The sequence below is a fragment of the Plodia interpunctella genome, chromosome 5 (assembly GCF_027563975.2).
Source record: "Plodia interpunctella isolate USDA-ARS_2022_Savannah chromosome 5, ilPloInte3.2, whole genome shotgun sequence".
NCBI lineage: Eukaryota > Metazoa > Arthropoda > Insecta > Lepidoptera > Pyralidae > Plodia > Plodia interpunctella.
Window position 1 is genome coordinate 5,958,423 of NC_071298.1, and position 20,415 is coordinate 5,978,837.

The 20,415-nt window shown below is 33.5% G+C and overlaps 1 protein-coding gene across 1 annotated transcript in view; it reads left to right on the forward strand.

Annotated features, from left to right (window-relative positions):
* Window positions 1-20,086, forward strand: part of LOC128669719 (uncharacterized) — a 28,024-nt gene extending 7,938 nt beyond the window's left edge. Inside the window, exons 11-38 of the mRNA XM_053744773.1 lie at window positions 178-317; window positions 702-773; window positions 879-3,877; window positions 5,211-5,447; window positions 5,530-5,661; window positions 6,771-6,975; window positions 7,262-7,487; window positions 7,667-7,764; window positions 8,134-8,331; window positions 8,961-9,087; window positions 9,411-9,554; window positions 9,730-9,893; window positions 9,972-10,136; window positions 10,224-10,361; window positions 10,538-10,705; window positions 10,783-10,896; window positions 11,199-11,431; window positions 11,514-11,566; window positions 11,959-12,168; window positions 12,468-12,698; window positions 12,785-12,891; window positions 13,084-13,207; window positions 13,832-14,005; window positions 14,261-14,388; window positions 15,222-15,344; window positions 15,629-15,751; window positions 18,975-19,135; window positions 19,508-20,086. Coding sequence (XP_053600748.1) covers window positions 178-317; window positions 702-773; window positions 879-3,877; window positions 5,211-5,447; window positions 5,530-5,661; window positions 6,771-6,975; window positions 7,262-7,487; window positions 7,667-7,764; window positions 8,134-8,331; window positions 8,961-9,087; window positions 9,411-9,554; window positions 9,730-9,893; window positions 9,972-10,136; window positions 10,224-10,361; window positions 10,538-10,705; window positions 10,783-10,896; window positions 11,199-11,431; window positions 11,514-11,566; window positions 11,959-12,168; window positions 12,468-12,698; window positions 12,785-12,891; window positions 13,084-13,207; window positions 13,832-14,005; window positions 14,261-14,388; window positions 15,222-15,344; window positions 15,629-15,751; window positions 18,975-19,135; window positions 19,508-19,781 — 7,268 coding nt within the window. The 3' untranslated portion in view covers window positions 19,782-20,086. The remainder of the gene's footprint in view (window positions 1-177; window positions 318-701; window positions 774-878; window positions 3,878-5,210; window positions 5,448-5,529; window positions 5,662-6,770; window positions 6,976-7,261; window positions 7,488-7,666; window positions 7,765-8,133; window positions 8,332-8,960; window positions 9,088-9,410; window positions 9,555-9,729; window positions 9,894-9,971; window positions 10,137-10,223; window positions 10,362-10,537; window positions 10,706-10,782; window positions 10,897-11,198; window positions 11,432-11,513; window positions 11,567-11,958; window positions 12,169-12,467; window positions 12,699-12,784; window positions 12,892-13,083; window positions 13,208-13,831; window positions 14,006-14,260; window positions 14,389-15,221; window positions 15,345-15,628; window positions 15,752-18,974; window positions 19,136-19,507) is intronic.
* Window positions 20,087-20,415: the final 329 nt, after the last annotated feature.

Here is a 20,415-nt window from a genome sequence, read left to right on the forward strand (position 1 = left end):
ACTTTATTTTATAATATAGTGATTTAATGCTGAAAAATTTGCAAATTTACATAAGTAAAATTTTGTTTATCAGCACTTTAAAGCGATTGATTTAACCCACATCTTATCAGTTTTTAAACTTAAAGTGTAACTTGGATCTTTCAAGAGTAATTTAATTGGGTATTCGACTTCTTTCAGCTGTCTTTCCTTGTTTGATAAAACCGCCGACAGTCGTTAGTGGAGGTTTTGCTGAAAGTGGAGGAGCAATGTCTACTTACTGGCGGAAGACATGTAAAGATGTGACGCAGCTCCGAATTGAAATAGAAGATTTAAAGAAGGTGAATTTTCATTATCCATATACATATTTCCATAATATTGTTATAAATGCGAAAGTGTGTTTGTCTTTCTGTCATGTTTTCATGTATAAATCGCAAAGTCGATTTTGATGAAATTTGCAAAAAAACCTGGTTAATGTCAAATCAACCGATGTCAAACATGGTTCAGTTGAGATTTTTGAAATTACAATATACTTTTTCTAATTATAATATAGAATATTATTCTTCGAATAGTTATGAGTACAAACAGTTTCACCCTGTATAAAGTTGGATATACTAAAGTAGAAACAGCGGGCTCCGATGCAATAAAGCTAAGGAAGGAGCCGGGAAAACACTACCATGAGAGAGAGAACAATTGCTACGGTTATCTACAAATATAATTTACAGGAATCTTTGAAAAAAGAAGATTTGAAAGTTATGGAGGAGAAAATATTTAAATTGGTTCAAAGACCATCATCCGTAAGTACTATACCTCTACAGTAGAAATTGATGACTAAGATTTGTTAAATCATGCCCTGTAATTGGTTAAAAGTTATACAAATATTTATGTATTTTTATTTTTAGGAGTGTGCTTTGCCGATTTCTAAAGAAGCAAAACTGAAGATTTTGACCAATAACAATACTGACAATATTAAAATTACCAAACTCCATGATCAGTCAGTAAATACAGAAACACCATCTAAATGTCCCGCACAAGTCTCTAAACCTATTGCTGTTAGAAAAAGAAATGTGGATGTAAACCATATTACTAAAAAAAGCCCAAAAAAAGTTTTGAATGAACAATCAGATCGTACGAATAGAAATTTTAAAAAATGTGGACCATTACAAACGTTTGCTGTCAATACTTGTTTTTGTGGAAACCAAAATATGATGCCTAAAATAATTAACGAATCAAATACAGAAAACGAATGTAAATCAATTCGTAAACAGACATTTTCAAAGACCTCACATAACCAAATATCAAATTCAAAACAATCGAAACCTATAAGTGGAGAAATAGAAGCGATGGTTATGAAAAATAAAATCCTTCCTTCTTGTAAAAGTGGTTGTGTTTGTTTCCATAAAATACCATCAAATACTTCATTGGACAAACTTTTAGAAAAATTGACAAAATGGACATGTGATTTAGATGAAACTACTCAAATACCGGGGGATAGTAATATACAATCCAATTTAAACACCCAATTTTCCCGAGAAAACAACTGTAAATTAATTGCTAATAGTTTAGATATATCTAATAAATTAGACCTTGGTGGAAAGTCAAATATCATATATCAAGCAAGTACCGCTAAAACACCTGAAGAAATCATAAGTCAAAATATATCTACTTATTTAAATACACCAATTTTACCCAATGCAATTGAATCAGAATACTTAGGAACAATAAATTTGGATAAAAGTAATGATCATTGTCAGTGTATGGTAAAACAAAAGTTAAATAAAAAGGGAGCAAAAACACAAGAACCCAGTTCTCTTTTCCGGTGCATCGATTCTGAATTTTGTGAGTGTAAAAAACCATTGGATATATATGGCGAAAAATCAAATCTTAACAGTAAAAAGTCTGAATCTGCAATAAAAAATGTCCATACTAGCGAAATGTCAGAAAATAAAACAAAAAAAGGAGATCTTAAAGTTCGTGATGAAATTAATCATCAATCAGTTACTGAAAAAGTCATACATGATGAAATTGTAACAGACGCTAATAAAACTGATACAGCCATTAATCAAATCGTCAAAACATCTGAACTATTTCCATGTGACTGTGATTATTATGTAAAACTTTTAGGTGTAACTTTGGCTAATATCAATTCACAAAAAGTTTTTGACAATAAACACAGTATGTCTCATCGGAAAAAGAAATCCGAAATTTTATCAAATGATGATAACGTGGAAATGACGAGAAATTATCCAAATAAGACTAATGGGCAGAAAGGTGACCTTAATTTACAATCTTGTCAGTGTCATGTACACTTTGATCAATTTAAGAACTATATGGAAAATAACTTTAGAAAACCATGGGGTGATCATTCTACAAATGACAAAGAGCTCGATGTTCCAAGCTTTAAAGAAATTTCTTCAAATAATAACGAAAGCTGTATTTGTTGTAATAAAGGTACTTTAAATGAGTCACAAGAATTAGAAGTGAACACTTTTTATTTACTCGAAGAACATTTAAGAGGTAAATTAGAAAAATTAAAAAAATCTTGTTGCAAAGTTTCAAGTTTACCAGTAGAAGAAGAAGAAAAGGTATTTTCTTCAATATTACAGCGAGTAAAGCAAGTAATTTCAACAAGTGCTAATGAACTTATATGTAAATGTAAAGAAGAAAAGCTGTCAGATGGCAGTTGGAACCGTGCTAACACACTATTACAAGAATATCTCAAAACTAAAATTAAAAAAGTTCAATGTTTGTGTGCTAATGAAGATCAAAAACAGGAATGTGTTTTACCAAAAGTTTTAGATGAAATATATAGCCTTATAGAAAAAGACTTCCAACGATTAAAAAATTTTTATAATTTTCAAAAGGCAAATGATAATACCATAATTCCGAATGAAAATAGTAATAAAGATGAAAAACCCGAAAAGGATACCAATAATTACAATACAATTATTGATTCTCATGAATTATTAATTCATTCGAAACTAGAAAAAAATAACAGAATTTCCCATTCAAATTCGAAAAATTCTATGAAACCCAAAAATAGTATGTCAACTCAAGCTTTTTTTAATTTTCAAATGAATTCAAAATCATGTGATGCTATAGAAAAAGAGACAAAAAATATACAGACATCAGAATCAGATGTTAAAGGATTTAATATGAAGAAAAACGAAAATTGCGATTGCAGTTCACTGAAAGAGTTTCTTATTTCTGATACTCAAAATGTTAGTAATCACTTCCATAAAACAAATAATGTTGTCAAAAAAATGTCATCTCCTTATATAGGCTACACCGTTGATTGTTCGTGTAAATGTGCCCTTGGTACTTGTACCTGTATAAAATCTACAGTTGTAAGAAACAACGATGAAATTAACAACCTATGGAAAGACTTGATTAAAGATAACCAATCTAAAGTGAAGTATTCGTATATTATGAAAAGTCCACCAGATAAGCGTGCAAATCAATCTGTCTATAATTCAGGAGTGGAACACTTGGTAAAAAATACAAATAAAAATCAGATATCGAAAAATACTGAATGTGAATTAAACGACGAAGAAATTGTTCTTAAAGACTTAAAAAGACATGTAATAGTATCAAATAATTCTGCAAATACTTGCGATAGTAATATAAACATTAAGGATATCATTATAAATTCCGAAGAGAGAGATGAAGTTTGTGAATGTCGTGTAATAAAACCAATTTTGAAGACCACTATACGTAGTGATTCTCAGCTGTCCAATACTATGAATATGCATAAAACACAATCATTAAGCTGCGATTGCAACATGGTTCCCATATGTCATGTGAAAATGTTAGTGGATAGTATAGAAAACCGCATTTATCACTCCAAATGCACTTGTGACTCGTTCAGCGCTAGAGTATGTCCTATACATTCAAAAAAAGTGTATTAAATTTCTAATGTATTCTCTATGTATCTCAATTTTATGGTTTATTATGAATAAATATTACTACTTTAGTTTATTTTTGGGTTCAATATTTTAAAATGAAAATGGCAACCTTACACAATATAACATTATTGGCCTGTCTTTTTTTTCAGGAATACGTAGAAAGTATTTCTTTGGTATGTGTATCATCCAAACTATACCTTCCTACCATATATTAAAAGTGGCCAAGCGGCCAAGTGCGAGTCGGACTCGCCCATGAAGGGATTCGTAGCATCAAGTAACATAATATAAAAGTTCATGTTGATCGCTTATATTCGCCATATATTTGCGTTGATCGAATGAGAGTTAAATTGTGGTTTACAATTTATGACTTATAAAAAAAAACTACTTATTAGATCTCGTCCAAACCAATGTTTGGTGGATGTTTACATAGTAATGTACATCATATATTTTTTGCGTTTTATTATTCCCTTATTTTACTTCTAAAATATGTGTGTTATATGTGTCCCCCCCCCTGTAACTTCTTACAGGGGGGGGACACATTTTATATACTTTGGAAGTGTCTCTCGCGCAAACTATTCAGTTTAGAAAATTAGTAGAAACCTCAATATTATTTCTGAAGACCTATCCATAGATACTCAACACGTATGGGTTTGAATAAAAAAAATATTATTTAATATATTTAAGTATGGGGTCTCCCAAAACGCGTCTATCCGCATTTCGGGGTTTAGCCCTAATATATCCACATCCAGGTAGATCAATTACCACACATCTGGAGGGCTACCATAAAACAAAATACACGTTCTCTCTTATTTACATGATGCGTAAACGATATGAACATGCTACGAGTTAGTATGTTTTGTGGTAGGCCTTCAGGAGTTAAATTATATAGTTGCCCGGGTCACCCAGAAAATATTTTCAGGTTTTGGACTGTATCTATCTATACACACGCGTTTCACTATAATATTAGGCTGCTGTAATGTTTTAAATTTTTTTTCATTTGATTACCTGCATTGTATTTAAAATTTCATTTATTTTGCCAAAAACTATCATTAAACGATATACGATAGGGATCCTGTCCGATTCGTCATGCGTTACGTACATAGCGTGTGTAAAGATATCGATAAAGAAAATTACTTATAATAATTCGTTAGCGTAGCTACTATTAGTAGTCAGCTGGCTTGATTATGTGGTGGCGTACATTTTTGTGAACTAAGTGCAGCTTTTATTAACGTGTTGTGTAGTTATCTTAATTGGAAATTGGTTTTAATTTCGGTAGAAAAAGTAGGCATATGGAACTCCGAATAAAAACATGTTATAGCATTTGTGAATAATATTATTACTAAATGAAAAGATGGATCCAACTAAAGATAAGAAGAATAAAAAATATAAAACATATGCAAATGGTACCGAGAAAAAAAGAAACAGACCGAATATTTTTTCAAGAATATTTCTATGGTGGGTGTGTCCTGTACTTATAAAAGGGAATAAAAGAGACGTCGAAGAAGATGATCTTATTGTGCCTACTAAACAATACGACTCTCAGAAACTCGGAGACGACTTTGAAAAGTGCGTATATTTAACAACTTTTAAACTTTCCTTCCTTTCTTTATAGGTTATATGTTATTCTAAATGATATAAAAAATTGCAGGTACTGGACAGATGAATTAAAGAGAGCAGAGTTAGAAAACAGAAAGCCTTCGCTATGGAAAGCTATAGTAAGAGCGTACTGGGTAGCTTACCTGCCAAGTGGTGTATTTGTCTTCATATCGGCTATTGCAAGGTAATGTTTATTGTTCTTGTCAGATAAAAATACTACAATACGCTAGTCTTAACTCGAACTGGATATGCTGAAAGAACAGACGCTACAGGAGAGTCAGAATATAATAAATTATTTCCATTTAGAGGTTACCACTGAACGAAAAAACCCATTTTCATAATTTCTAATTCTAAATAATTGTACATTTTCGTAATTTGATATCAGTTATAAGGAGATATTTTACCTAATGTATCATTATCTTTTTATGGATCCTTACCTTACAGTGTCATTTCACATAGTTTTAGTAATTTCCAACTCATATTAAATGTTATTTTTTTTTTATATCCAATAAATTTAACGCAATGTTATTCGATCTCAATAACATAGATAACGATAAAAATATTATCAACCTCATATCGGACATGATAATTACTTATTTAACCTTATTTGCCAAATGTATGAAACAATCTTTCAAAGCATTATTCGAAACACATGCCAATAAATATAATTTGCTTATTTTAAGCACTGTCTTCACCTTGATCTTTACTTAACTTGAGAAATTTAACTTTAACTTGATCTTAACTTTTCTGTGCTACTATAGTTAGTTACTTATGCACATCACACTTTTTAAAGCGTGAGATGGACACTGCAGTTACATATATCATGCAGTCACAGATAATTAATTTGAATAATTTTGTGTTTTGAACAAGCACTCTAAAGCGGTTGCAATGTAAGCACTTGATTGTACCGTCAGTGAATTTCCCACATGAATACTTATTTCGGCATAATTACTCTGAAGTTCTTCTCCGTACTCCAAAATATATATCTTGAGGAATTGAAGATCAAAAAACGTGAACAGTAACAAACTTAATAATATTTGGGATACCCACAAAAATTGATCACTGATGCAATCAATATAGTTATGGCAGAATCAATATATGTTCAGTTACATTTAATGCGCTTTTTCATATCTATTGTTTCTTGTATGCTGTTAGGCACGTATATACGTGCCATGAGTCGATTTCGAACTTGGCACCTTTCTGTTCACACGAAGACGTATTAACCTGTAATTGTTGCATATACACCACCACCGTTTCGAAGTACATAAATAACTAAATAAATGACTTATTCAGGACATACCAGCCGCAGGTGTTCACGCAGCTGCTATCGTACTGGTCGGTAGATTCGGAAATGGACCCCCTGGACGCCGGACTTTACGCTCTCGCCATATTGGGCCTGAACTTCGTCGGCGTCATGTGCCAGCATCACAACTCGCTGTTCGTAATGCGTTTCAGTTTACGGATTAAAATTGCATGCTCAGCTCTTCTCTATCGAAAAGTAAGATTATTTTATATATATATACATTTGCATTCATATGTAAAAAAATGGTATACACAGTACATATAGTTTTGGCAGCTTCTATCATTGGCCTGATAGATACAAGCATAGACACGAGCACATACATCTAGAACCGCACACAAATATTAGTGTAAACAGCTTCAAATATGTACTTGCGCTAAGAATCGAACTCCACAGGTAGTGAGCATAACCGCTACATCGTTGAGATACAATGTACTTATTAAAAACACGAATTATACTTACCTAGATTGATTATTTATTGTAGGTGCTTCGCATGAACCAAGTGGCCCTTGGCGAGGTGGCGGGAGGGAAACTAGTCAACTTGCTTTCCAACGACGTGGCGCGATTCGACTACGCGTTCATGTTCTTGCACAACATGTGGGTCATCCCCATCCAAACTGCCGTCATCCTCTACCTGTTGTACGTCGCCGCTGGATACGCGCCTTTCGTAGGATTAGGCGTTGCCCTAATTCTAATTCTGCCCTTGCAATGTATGTGTTTCATATAAATTTGTAACGTGTTTAGGGCCCATTTTATGTCCTCTTCCTAATTTCTTATATTTTATTTTCACTTTAATTGTTTTTTCAAACAGAAAATAAACATAAAATTATTATTTTTAATTATTATTTAATTGATTTGACCATTCTAATGCATGTATTTTTTTTTTTAGTTTTTCTCACGAAATTTACGTTTATCGTAAGGAGGCAAGTTGCAAAAAGAACAGATAGAAGAATCAAATTAATGAATGAAATTATAAACGGAATACAGGTGAATTATTAGTTTGTTAAATTATTTTTAAATTTCATCGCAAATTTAATTTTCTGTTTTGAAGGACAGAGGTAGGTGCGTACCTAAATAATGTTTTAATTTGCCTAAGAACTCCTTCCGAATCATCAACATTAGCCTGACTGGAAGTAGAGTAACAAATTGCCTTGATTTTTTAATAGCTACCTATCTTCTATCTTACGCTATCTAGCTGTCTTATTCATAAAAAGTATCGTTCCGCATGGTAATTGATAATTACATGCAAGCAAGTTGAAAGCAAAGTTCAGAGTTGCCATTCCTTAGATGTATTTGTAGCGGCTCAATAGCTGGCTGAAATATTTATTCAAGATCTATTAAAACAAACTTTTTCAGGTTATAAAAATGTATGCCTGGGAAATACCTTTCCAACTAGTGGTGAAAGCTGTGCGGGAGTACGAGATGCAAGCTCTCAAGAGGTCGCTGTTTATCCGCAGTTCCTTCATTGGCTTCATGTTATTCACCGAGAGGTCCATCATGCTGTTCACTATCATAACACTCGTGTTTGCTGGTTCTATGATTTCTGCCACCGTGGTATGGACAATTTTATTGATGATAAATTATTTATTTGCTACAACAAAGTATATATTAGATATATATATACTTAGTTACTCATTATGATTATAATACGCTGGTTTCATGCTTATGAAGCCCCAAAGTAAGTTCGTAACTAGTGTTATGGAATACTAACTCAATGATACTATATTTTATAACATATACACTCAATCTATTTCAAGTGGTATAGATTTATCAACCGGTCATAAGTTTACAAATGGTTTGGTACGTTAATTATTTATGTTTATAATGATATTTCTCAAATTTTCTACTGTATCTCTATCGAATAATTTATACAATTTTACAAAATAAATAGATAACGAAGCCAAAAGATAATGAAGATACCTACGCAAACAAATGATATCAGCTCAGATTTAAAAAATACCAATTATGATGTTACAAATTTATGTATTTAATTGGTTTTAAAACTTCGTGGAGCTTCTTTTAAATGAAATATCAGAAGATTGTATGTACAAAAAGTTTGAAATTTTTCCGTTTAAAAAAAAAAACCAAAGCAATGGTTTGCCGTTGGTTCCCAATGGTTGGTTCTGCTATTACATTATCCTTATGTTGATTAATTTATCAATATAGTTACTCTTTTGTTCCAGATTTATCCAATCCAACAATACTTCAGTACGATTCAGTTTAATGTCACTATGATTTTACCTATGGCCATTGCTTCTTTATCAGAAATGTTGGTGTCGATTGAACGCATTCAAGATTTTCTCGTTTTGGGTAAATATTATATTTTAGTTTTATTTAAAAAAATAAACACACCTGAACATCTCATCATACGTCAAAATTATATTATAGCCAAGAGTAGGAATCAATGTACAGTTTATTAAGTTCTATAATATGAAGTAGATATAGCTATAAACATTATTATTATGTCGACTTGGTATCTAGCTATTGAGACGAACGTTCGTGATGACTTGATCCAAACATAGATAGGCATAGACAGATAGCGGGTAGCGACTTTGTTTTATACTAAGATTTTACAAAAATTTGCTTGGCAATCTTCATAAAATTGGATTCTTCAAGTCTCATTACTGTTTTAGGTGAAGTTTCTGACAATGTTGCGAAAAAAAATAATGGCTCGTATGCTGACAACTTAACTTTCAACTCTAAACACGAGCCCACTGGGAAATCAAATGTTCTTGCCAATAAAATAACATCCCTTGACAACCTCGAAATCGTTGCCGGTAAGTAAAAAATATTATATTTTGTTCTTCACTGTTTATTGAGACTATTTCTTCACTCTTTATCTATTTTATACAGTAGCCTGTAAGTGAATAAAATACAATTATATTACACAGAAAACAGAATCAAATCTATTTTATACTTTACCTAAATATATAACTAATGTTTGCTTTATAGCACCTGCAAAACCTGTAAATAGCGACTTTGCCGTGGAAATATCTGATGTGAATGCCTCATGGATCGAAGATGCCAGTCCTGAAGATGCCACTTTGAAAAATTTGTCCTTCCGAGTGCGCCATAAAAAATTGTGTGCCATCATCGGTCCCGTTGGCTCTGGAAAGGTAACGTTCACTGGTCTAATAAGTAATAAAGATTAGTTACACATAAAATATTAATTACCAATAATACTATAATTACAGACTTCTGTGCTCCAACTTCTCCTAAGAGAACTACCAACTCGCACGGGTTCTGTCAAAGTAAATGGTACAATTTCTTACGCTAGTCAAGAACCATGGCTATTTTCGGGAACTGTGCGGGAAAACATTTTGTTTGGACTCCCCTATGATGTTGAAAAATACAAAGAGGTAATATATACCTACGCTGAGGTTCCATATATTAAGGTTATAATTATTTTCATTGTTCAAGATAATTTTTTGATAATTACTTTGTAGGTGGCTCGTGTATGTTCACTTCAACCTGACTTTAAACAATTCCCTTATGGTGACCTGTCATTGGTCGGTGATCGCGGAGTGTCACTTTCGGGTGGCCAAAGAGCCAGAATAAACTTGGCTCGAGCAGTCTATAGAGACGTGAGTAACCCTTGTTATATTTGTATTTAATTAAATAAGTTATTAAAATAAACACAAAGTTTCAGAATCTGTTAATTGCCAATGTAATTTCTGATTACTGGCAAGCAACTAAGTACCTAACTACTTAGGAACTAAGAACGTGTATAGTTGTTATTGACCCATTGTTTCAATTTCAGTCTGACATATATTTGCTGGATGACCCGCTGTCCGCAGTAGACGCAAATGTAGGTCGGCAGTTATTTGAAATCTGCATCAAAGGCTATCTGGCCAAAAAGACGTGTATTTTGGTAACACATCAAATCCATTACCTGAAGGCAGCCGAACAGCTAATTATTTTAAATGATGTAAGGTTCTAATACATTTTAAAATATAATATTTATAATATTTATATGAAATATATCTCAATATTTTAATTTTTTAGGGCACTATTGAAAATATGGGTACCTATGATGATCTCGTCAAGTCAGAAAAAGAATTTTCAATGCTTCTAGCTAGTCTCCAAGAAGGTGACGTAGAAGACGGTGGCGCAGATAAGGTAATATATTCTTCTTATAGGCCGTAGCCATTATGTATGTTGAATTCTTTCTTGCCCATATTAATGTAGTGGTTTGGCATTCATGTTTTCTCCATATAAATATAGAACTAGATAGATGACGTGACCAGATTTATAATGTACTACCTTTGGTTCGCAATATATATATATATATATATATGTATATAAAAATTTTAAAAATATAAAAAAGTTGACATAACAGAAAAAATCAAATTAAAAATAGATTATGTGGTTGGTAGGTATACAATATTAGTATGTACACAATTAGTTTTCTAAAATTTCAGGGTGTAAAGAGACCCTCTTTACACAGAGGAGTGTCAGTCAAGAGTGAGGATGGTCGAGAAGAAAAGCAACAAGTTTTAGAAGCAGAAGAAAGGGCGAAAGGAAATCTGAAATGGGAAGTTATATTCAGTTATATAAGCAGCGTCCAATCTTGGTTCTTTGTTATGATTGCTGTGTGCACCCTGATTGTAACCCAGGCAGCTGCAACTACCGCCGATTACTGGATCAGTTTTTGGTAAGAACTTTTTATAGGTTCTTTTTGTATTTTTAACTTTGTATTTACTCGTTTGCCTTTAACCACCATATTATATTTATAGGACCAACTCTGTAGACAATTACATAAATGATTTGCCAGAAGACGTCGACCCTGGTAAGTATTTGAGTTTGAAATCCAAATGTTTTAAAATTTACTTTTTTTAATATTTTTTATTTACTTTTTTTCTATCTTCAGTCATAAAGCCGGGTCCACTGCGCCATTTATTGAACAGAACATTGTTCAAAGACATAAAAAGGGGCGTGGCCGAACGTGTTTTATCGTTGTAAAACGTAAAATTGTTGTCGGCTGTTTATGTTTTTGAACAATGTTCTGTTCCAAACATGGCGCAGTGGGCCCGGCTTTAGAATGAAAAGAATTCGCAATTCACTCTAGAAGTATGTATTAAAAATTTAAAGTTTCTACGTTCAGTTATTTCTTCCCTGCGTTGATATTCTAATCAGTCAGCCTGCATTCCATTTAATAAGTTCCAATAATGTTGTTTTCAGATCCTGGTTGGAACACGGAAATTGGGATTTTAACAACTGCTGGATTTGTTTATGTATTATCTGGAGTTGTAGTCTCCCTAATCATCTTAACACAACTGCGAATTGTCACTTTCGTTTCTGCGACTATCCGTGCGTCACAAAACTTGCATAACTCGGTATTCAAGAATATTATAAATGCTGTTATGAGATTTTTCGACACCAATCCATCCGGTAAGTATTTTATATATCCTTGTTTATTTATTCTACGTCTAGAATTGTTATTATGAATATAAACAGAAACACGTATAAGAAGTTATTATCTTCGATATAATAAAATTGTTAATTAATTAAGTGGAATCGTAAGTTGAAACAGTCCGCACCACCAATGATTATACACCATATTTTTCAAAGTGAGACCTATCTTTTTAATGGATCAAATAGTAATAAACAGTTCAAAACTCAAAACTAAAATCCAGATCCTTGGATCTGGACTATGTCAGAATTTATTGTATTTTATATATAATTTTCAGGAAGAATTTTGAATAGATTCTCTAAAGATTTGGGTGCAGTCGACGAGTTGCTACCGCGAAGTTTGCTGGAAACCTTGCAGTCATACTTGTACATGATCAGTGTATTGACCCTCAACGCTATAGCTTTGCCATGGACCTTATTACCAACATCTATTTTGATTATTTTATTTGTTGTCATGTTAAAGTGGTACTTAAATGCCGCTCAAGCTGTAAAACGGCTTGAAGGTACTAGTAAGTATTTTGTTCACATGGGCACTTGTTTTGTTTTTTAAGTATTCATTTCCGTGTTGCATTTACTAAATAAATATTTTTTTCAGCAAAGAGTCCTGTATTTGGAATGATCAATTCTACTCTTTCTGGACTTTCCACAATCAGAAGTTCTAATTCTGAAACCAGGCTTCTAAGACAATTCGATAATGCACAGGTAGGTTATAAATAAATAATCAAACTTCGTCGATTTTATTTCATATTAATGACTACTATTTAAAAGTATGTTTAATTGATAAATCAGGTACACACGCCCGAAAAGGAATAAATTTTTGTGTCTGTGTTATAAACATAGACACAAAAATTTATTCCTTTTCGGGCATTATACTATAATATACATTGTTTTTAGGATATACACTCGAGTGCCTTCTACACGTTTTTGGGCGGCTCCACTGCATTTGGCTTGTACTTGGACGTTCTGTGCTTGGTCTACCTTGGAATCATAATGTGCATTTTCCTGTTCATTGAGTTTGGTAAGAAACTCTTTTGTAATTTTAATATCGATGATTTTCATGTTGGTCGAGTTTTTTTTTGCTTTTGTTTATCCTATCCTGTTTATTGGTAATTTACTTTTATTCAATTATAAAATGTATATATTAATTTTTTATATCACTTTTGTATATCAATTTTGTATATCCAAATACCCTTCGGGTACACATGGAACCCTTCGTCGATATTTTAATGAGATCTGTCCATCTTGGAACGTTGACCTTCTACTTTCCCCTGCATCATTAATAGAACCGTTACAAAGGGCTTTCGTTGCGGGTCCAAACATTTTTAGGATTCGTACTCGTACAAAATCGACGAAAGTCTTTGTTTGATATGAAGCTCTTGTAGAATGAAAACGTTTGTGCGATAAGCAGTCCATTTTATCCTTAGTAACCGTCTCCAAGACCGCATTTCAAAAGCGTCAATCTACGATTTTTTTGACGGATCGTCCACGATCCTCCAACTGATACACCTTTATCCCAGTTGTAAGCAACATTACAAGGAAGCATAAATATTTGTTCTATACCCCTTCGAATGGACGATGTAATTATGTAACTGAATATTGCAATCTATAAACTGATAAATACAAGAGTAAACTATGTCGATAGGTGACTCGATACCTGTGGGAAGCGCGGGGCTGGCCGTCAGCCAGTCCATGGCGCTGATCATGATGCTGCAGATGAGTGCGCGGTTCACCGCGGACTTCCTTGGACAGATGACGTCCGTCGAGAGGGTGCTTGAGTATAAGAGGTTGCCACAAGAGGCCAACATGGATGAAGGACGTAAGAAATCGATTATTTTACCGCATGCAGTTACATCATATGTAAATCAGTCGCAATTGCTTTTGGTAGACGAAGTCGTGATTGTGAAATGTCAGTAAAAGATTGTGCCTTGTATTTTTCCAGATTTTCTATCTTGTTAATTGTTCCTGAAGGTTAATTTATAATAAATCTAGCGGCCATAAGGTGATTTTAAAATATTGTGTCCATAAAACCAAAGTTTGTATGTAGTGATTATTAACTGTAATTTATTTCCAGCGATACAACCTCCCAGTCAATGGCCTATGAAAGGAGAAATAGTGTTCAAAGATGTGTCAATGAGATATGGACCTCAAGATCCACCTGTTTTGAAAAACCTCAACTTTGTCCTAAACGCAACTTGGAAGGTAATACAGATTGTTTGAAAACTGTTGTTATGTATTCATATTATGTCCCTTTGGCCGTTAAGGAAACCAGAGTTTAGAAACTAATTTTCTAAAACTTTTGTATATCTGGTTAATTATCTTGTTGGTATACCAAGTTCAGCATTTCATTACGAATATCATATGAGTATTAAAAATATCCAATTATAAAAATGGACAAGTGAAGCTGCAACATTCCGAAATTTCCTTCCTTAGGGAACAAAACTGTAAAGGTCGGGGAAAACAGCTGAACAGAATATTCAATTTGCGTTCCATGTTTGTTTTTTGGCCGCCATTGCAGATGGTACATCTCGCTTAATTAAAAATAGAATTTTTTTGAAGGTTCCACACAAGCTGGTATAAAGTATTACTACGAGTATCAATAAATTTATCAATTGAAATCTCAAATCTTGGAGTAAAGTAGATATACTCCAGGTCCATGTCTTCTGCTTCTCTTCCCTTTTAATAAGGGATCCTCTCTTTCTCTTCGCATCTACTTCAACAAGCATCCAGGTAAACGTGACCATAAAGTCTCGTAGCCCTTATCTTGATCTCTCCCGTAAGGGACAAATGTATCTATTTCTTTAACATCTTCGCTTATTACATTTCGGGTTACAGCTGTACAAAAATAACCACCACCTGCCTGAAGTCAATCCTTTGGGAATGTTATTGTTACCTACCAGCTGTTAAGGCTGTGAAACTTAATCGCGTCGTGATAATATATCTATATTATATTTTTTTTATTTATTAATATTATTGATAATATATCTATATTATATTTTTTATTATAATTTATAGCAAATAGCATTTTTCGACAGGTGGGTGTGGTCGGGCGCACTGGAGCGGGCAAGTCCTCGCTGATATCTGCCCTCTTCCGTCTCACAGAAACCGAGGGCAGTATTATGATAGACGGTCTCGACACACAAGAAATCTCTAAGAAGGTATTTTTTTTTTCTAGTCAGTTACCGCATTTATTTAACGGTATTTTTATTATATATGCTACCAAATTATGTGTATAATTTGGTGTTCAAACCACTCAAATAAGTCTATGACCAACCACTGATATATAGTACTACATTAATACTGATATATAGTAATTCGCGTCAGAGTCGAGCAATGGATGGAAACAGATTCTAAAAACTCTTATCTAACCTAAATTGTTGATGAAGCTAACGTATCTTATAAATTAGCTAACGTATCTTATGCATTTATTTCTTTCTGTAAGGAATTGAGGTCCAGGATATCGATAATACCACAAGAACCGGTGCTGTTCTCCGCCACGCTTCGCTATAACTTGGACCCGTTCAACAGCTACAGTGACGATGAGATTTGGCGGGCTTTAGAACAGGTGGGTGACTTGGATATTGTAAAGCCTTTTTGCCTGTACCTAAGAATATGTTATCCCATTACGATAGGGCGTAAACTTATACCAACATATTTGAGGTGTCCTATAACTACACATTCAACAATCTATATCGTCAGATAAGTCTTTTCATACTTAACGCGAGGCAAAGATTTCGTCAGTACATCTGCAATGTTATCTTCAGTAGGTATGTACTCCAACTTCATTAATTTTTTCATGCAATGACGAACATAATGATACCGTATGTCTATATGCTTAATGCGACGGTGAGCAATCGCGTTATTAGCTAAAGCGATTGCACTTTGTTTATCAATTCTAACTTTGACAACCAGAGTGTCAGTGATGCTTGCAATATTTTCCACTAACTGTAAATTAGACTTCTGGAATATGAGGCCTAAGTTATACGTTCCCTTCAGGTAACCCAATACACGTTTAGCTGCCTTCATGTGTACAGACTGACAACACGAATTATACTGAGCCAAGAAGCTCACGGCGGCTGAAATGTCAGGTCTCATATTACAAGCTAAATAATTTAAAGCGCCTATCAATAATTTAAATATTTAAGACTGGTATCTCAATCTTAAAGTTTTTTGGCAGTTCTTGTCATCACTATGGTAGTCTCATCACCCCCATCTGCCTCGGCTTGCAATTATCCATACCAAAGTCTTTCAATAAAGTCTCTTCATGGTGTAGAAATAACCCACCTTTATTTCTTCTCTCCAAGCCTATCCCTAAGACTTGCCGGGCTTCCTTCAAATCTTTAACTTTGAACACTTTTTGTTAACCCATCAGGAAATTTAGTTTACTGTTCATATTCCTAAAAAATATAATAAAATCATCCTTATAAAGATATATAAATATATCATCTTTATAATACAAACATTGTCAGAATGTTTAAATGACATTGATGATTATGACATTGAGACACTATTTATTTTTCATTCTATGAACGACTGGCTTGTTTAAGGCCATGTATTGCCTTCTGCAATAAACAAAACAAACATTCCGGTAATTGTATATACACTTTTTTAAATTACATATTCACATTTCACATCAAAATGGTGCACTGTGCATCATTGATGTGAAATGTGAATGTGTGTAAATCATTTTCCGCAGCCAAAGCCTTGAGAGTTGATCTTCTCACGACGGTGAAAATGTCTCCAAATAATCTACGCCATATGACTGTGTAAACCGCTAAGTCGATCCATTTTACCGTCCGCATCATATTTGTATTTGTAGATCCATTTCTTTCCAACTACTTTGGTTCCAGGCGGTTTCTCAACTACCTTCCAAACGTCGTGCTCTTTCATTGACTCTAATTCGTGTTCCATTGCTGCTTGCCACTCATGACTTTCTGGCCTTCTTAATGCTTCTCTGTAAATCCGCGGTTCTTACTCTTTATCATTTAAACTATGATAACAATATAATCCACTTTAAGTACTGTGTAGAATCCTATTCCTCCTATTCCTTAAAGGATATCTAGGTTCGTCTTAATGGCAATCTTCAAAATTATCAACCTCATTTTTAATTTTATTTGATGTACTGATTTCATCGTCAATAGATAAGTTATTCAATACTTCATTAGGAACTACCGGTGTTGACGTAGATGGCTCTACCTTTCTCTTTAGGAATATGTAAATAGGAAAAAGAACCAAATACCCTTAAATCATCCAAGTTCTGTTGCTTTCCCGTCCACATTTCTTCGGAATTCATCAAATTTATTCGTCTATTAATTCATTTATCCTCAAAAATGACTGCCAACGCATGCCCCGCATATGAAAGGTATTGTACATACGGATAGAGTTGAGGTTCCAAATAAAGACAAATCAAGGTAAAAGCCTCTTGATCCTTTTCAATCTCTACTGTATTGTCCTTCTCAGGATGTGTCTGCGTATATTTCTGACATATTACACAGCGAATTTCCAAGATGAATAGTCATCAAATCCAATCAATTTGGTAACAGAAAATTTCGTATGACATGACCTTTTGGAATCGCAGCGGCGGTTAGAAAGGTTTTGTTTATATCAATACATATAATAAAACAGTAAAAAAGTCCTGTACATTGAATAAATTTATATAAAAATAAAATTAGGCGATAGAGTCATAGCAACAGAGTGAGAATTTGAAAAAAAATGTCTGTTTGTTTGTACATGCTAATCTTCGGAACTACTGGACGAAATGAAACTTTTTGTTATATAGCTATTAAGCCTGGGCAACATATAGGGTAAAATTATTTTGAAACACCTGATGGAGAACAATGATGGTACAGCTAAACTATAGGAAATATTGAAATGACGTCTTAACAAAAGTTATTCAGCCTGATGAGCATTTTCTGATGAGATATAAAAATCGAAGATCTGGAACACCTGATGTAGACCTATAATGGTACAGCTAAACTATAGGAAATATAGAAATTACGACTTAACAAAGATTGTTGAGTCTGATGAGCAGTTTCTGTTGAGATATAAAAATAGAAGATCTGGAACACCTGATGTAGACCTATGATGGTACAGCTAAACTATAGGAAAAATAGAAATGACGCTCTAATAAAAGTTGTTCAGTCTGATGAGCATTTTCTGTTGAGGTATAAAAATCGAAGATCTGGAACACCTGAAGAAGTGTCATAATAGTTCAGCTAAACTATAGAAAGTATACTTTTTTAGTCTGGTTAGCATTTTCTGTATGCATAGGTATCGTTACATTTGTCTGTATAATTAAATTTCTCTATAATAATAGTTTTGACTCCTTACCAATAATTGTTCGGCCTCGTGAACGAAGTCAAATTCAAATTCAAAATTCTTTATTCAATTTAGCATGATTTACATCACTTATTGATGTCAAAAAATTAAAGTCTACTGCCGGCGTCCAAAGCGCAGGTGAAGAAGAAGCGGCGCAACAAACTTCATCGCAGCCTTTTCTCTAAGGACATCAATTAACAAATATAGGTCTTATACATATATTAAAAATTAGGAGGACGAATTTACATCATGATGATGATGAAATGACAAAATTTGAATGAATAAATAAAAGTTGTATTTCCAATCAAATTATTGAATAGTCGCAGGCATCAGCTAGTTGTAAAATATAAAAACAAGATTCCCCAATGGTTGATTGTATCGTAACGTAGTAAACGAGTAACTTCCAACACTTCTTATTTTTTGTGCCTATCCAAGAAGCGGCAATCGGACTAATAATTATTTATTTTCAGGTGGAGCTCAAGGATGCGGTGCCAGCATTAGATTACAAGGTATCCGAAGGTGGCACCAACTTTTCTGTCGGCCAGCGTCAACTTATATGCTTAGCGCGAGCAGTTTTGCGCTCTAATAAAATTCTAGTCATGGATGAAGCTACAGCCAACGTAGATCCTCAGTGAGTAACAAAACAAAATAAGTTTATTACAAAAACAAATATTTGAGACAAACTTTTGTTGTCGTCAGAGAGATCGTGTTACATTAAACTATCAATAAAAAAAGAAAAACATTCGACGCAAAAAAATTAGTGCACGTGTGCAGTAAAACCTTGAGAAGTTAGATAGTAAATGTCAGGAACCGATCCTGGTCCATTGCTTTGTCATCCAAATTGATCGTATAAAACATTCATACGATGGAAGTGAAATAAAAGCTTGTAAAAAAGTAAAACAGAACAGATACTATTTAAACTACTTACACTTACTACAGATACTATTTAGTAAATTAATAGAAAACTGCACTGTACCTCTTTGACTAAAATATGTTGTTACAGAACGGACGCGCTTATTCAGAAAACAATTCGCCGTGAGTTTGCATCCTGCACTGTCCTAACGATAGCCCATAGATTGAACACCATCATGGACTCCGACCGAGTGTTGGTGATGGACAAGGGCCAAGCCGTAGAGTTTGACTACCCTTACCGGCTACTGTCTAACCCCGATAGCATTTTCTCCTTCATGGTCCGAGAGACAGGGGACAACATGAGCAAAGTCCTGCATGAAATAGCCAAGACTAAGTACTTCCGAGATAACCCAGCAGAGAGATAATCTAGACAAAAGATAATAGAATAAATAAATATATTTCTGTCGAAATACTTTAACGTTGTAAAATCAATAAATCAAGGCTATTCTTTCCATTAACCTAGTAAGTTCGTAAATACAGGTTTCATTTCTTCACTCTCTGCACTAACCGATGTTGCCCGAGGCGTGTTAAATTGTGTCAATCTTTTAAAATAATAATTTGCATCATTTTTTGTATTATCTAAGAAATGTAATTTATATGCGCTATTTAGATAATATTTTTACATTGTATTTTTTATGTTAATAGAAAATATAGATATTATAATGCGAAATGGTGTTATCTCTAATTTATAAAATCATATAAATTAAAATTAGTAAAACAATACCCTAGATGACCTAGACTCTTATGAGGTGCTTGGTTCTTTACCAGAGATATCCATAGATAAAAACCAAGCTATTAAACTGCAAAGACCTTTATACCATTTATGCCCATAGCAATTTCATGATAAGCATTTCTCATAGATTTAAGAGGGCTCTGTACATTTTATTGTACGTCATGGAATTGGTATAGGTACTCCGACGAAGTATTTATTAAATCCAGGTTGTATGTTTTTATGTACGTCACAGACATTTAATTTATCTAGTGAAGGTTTGAACATGG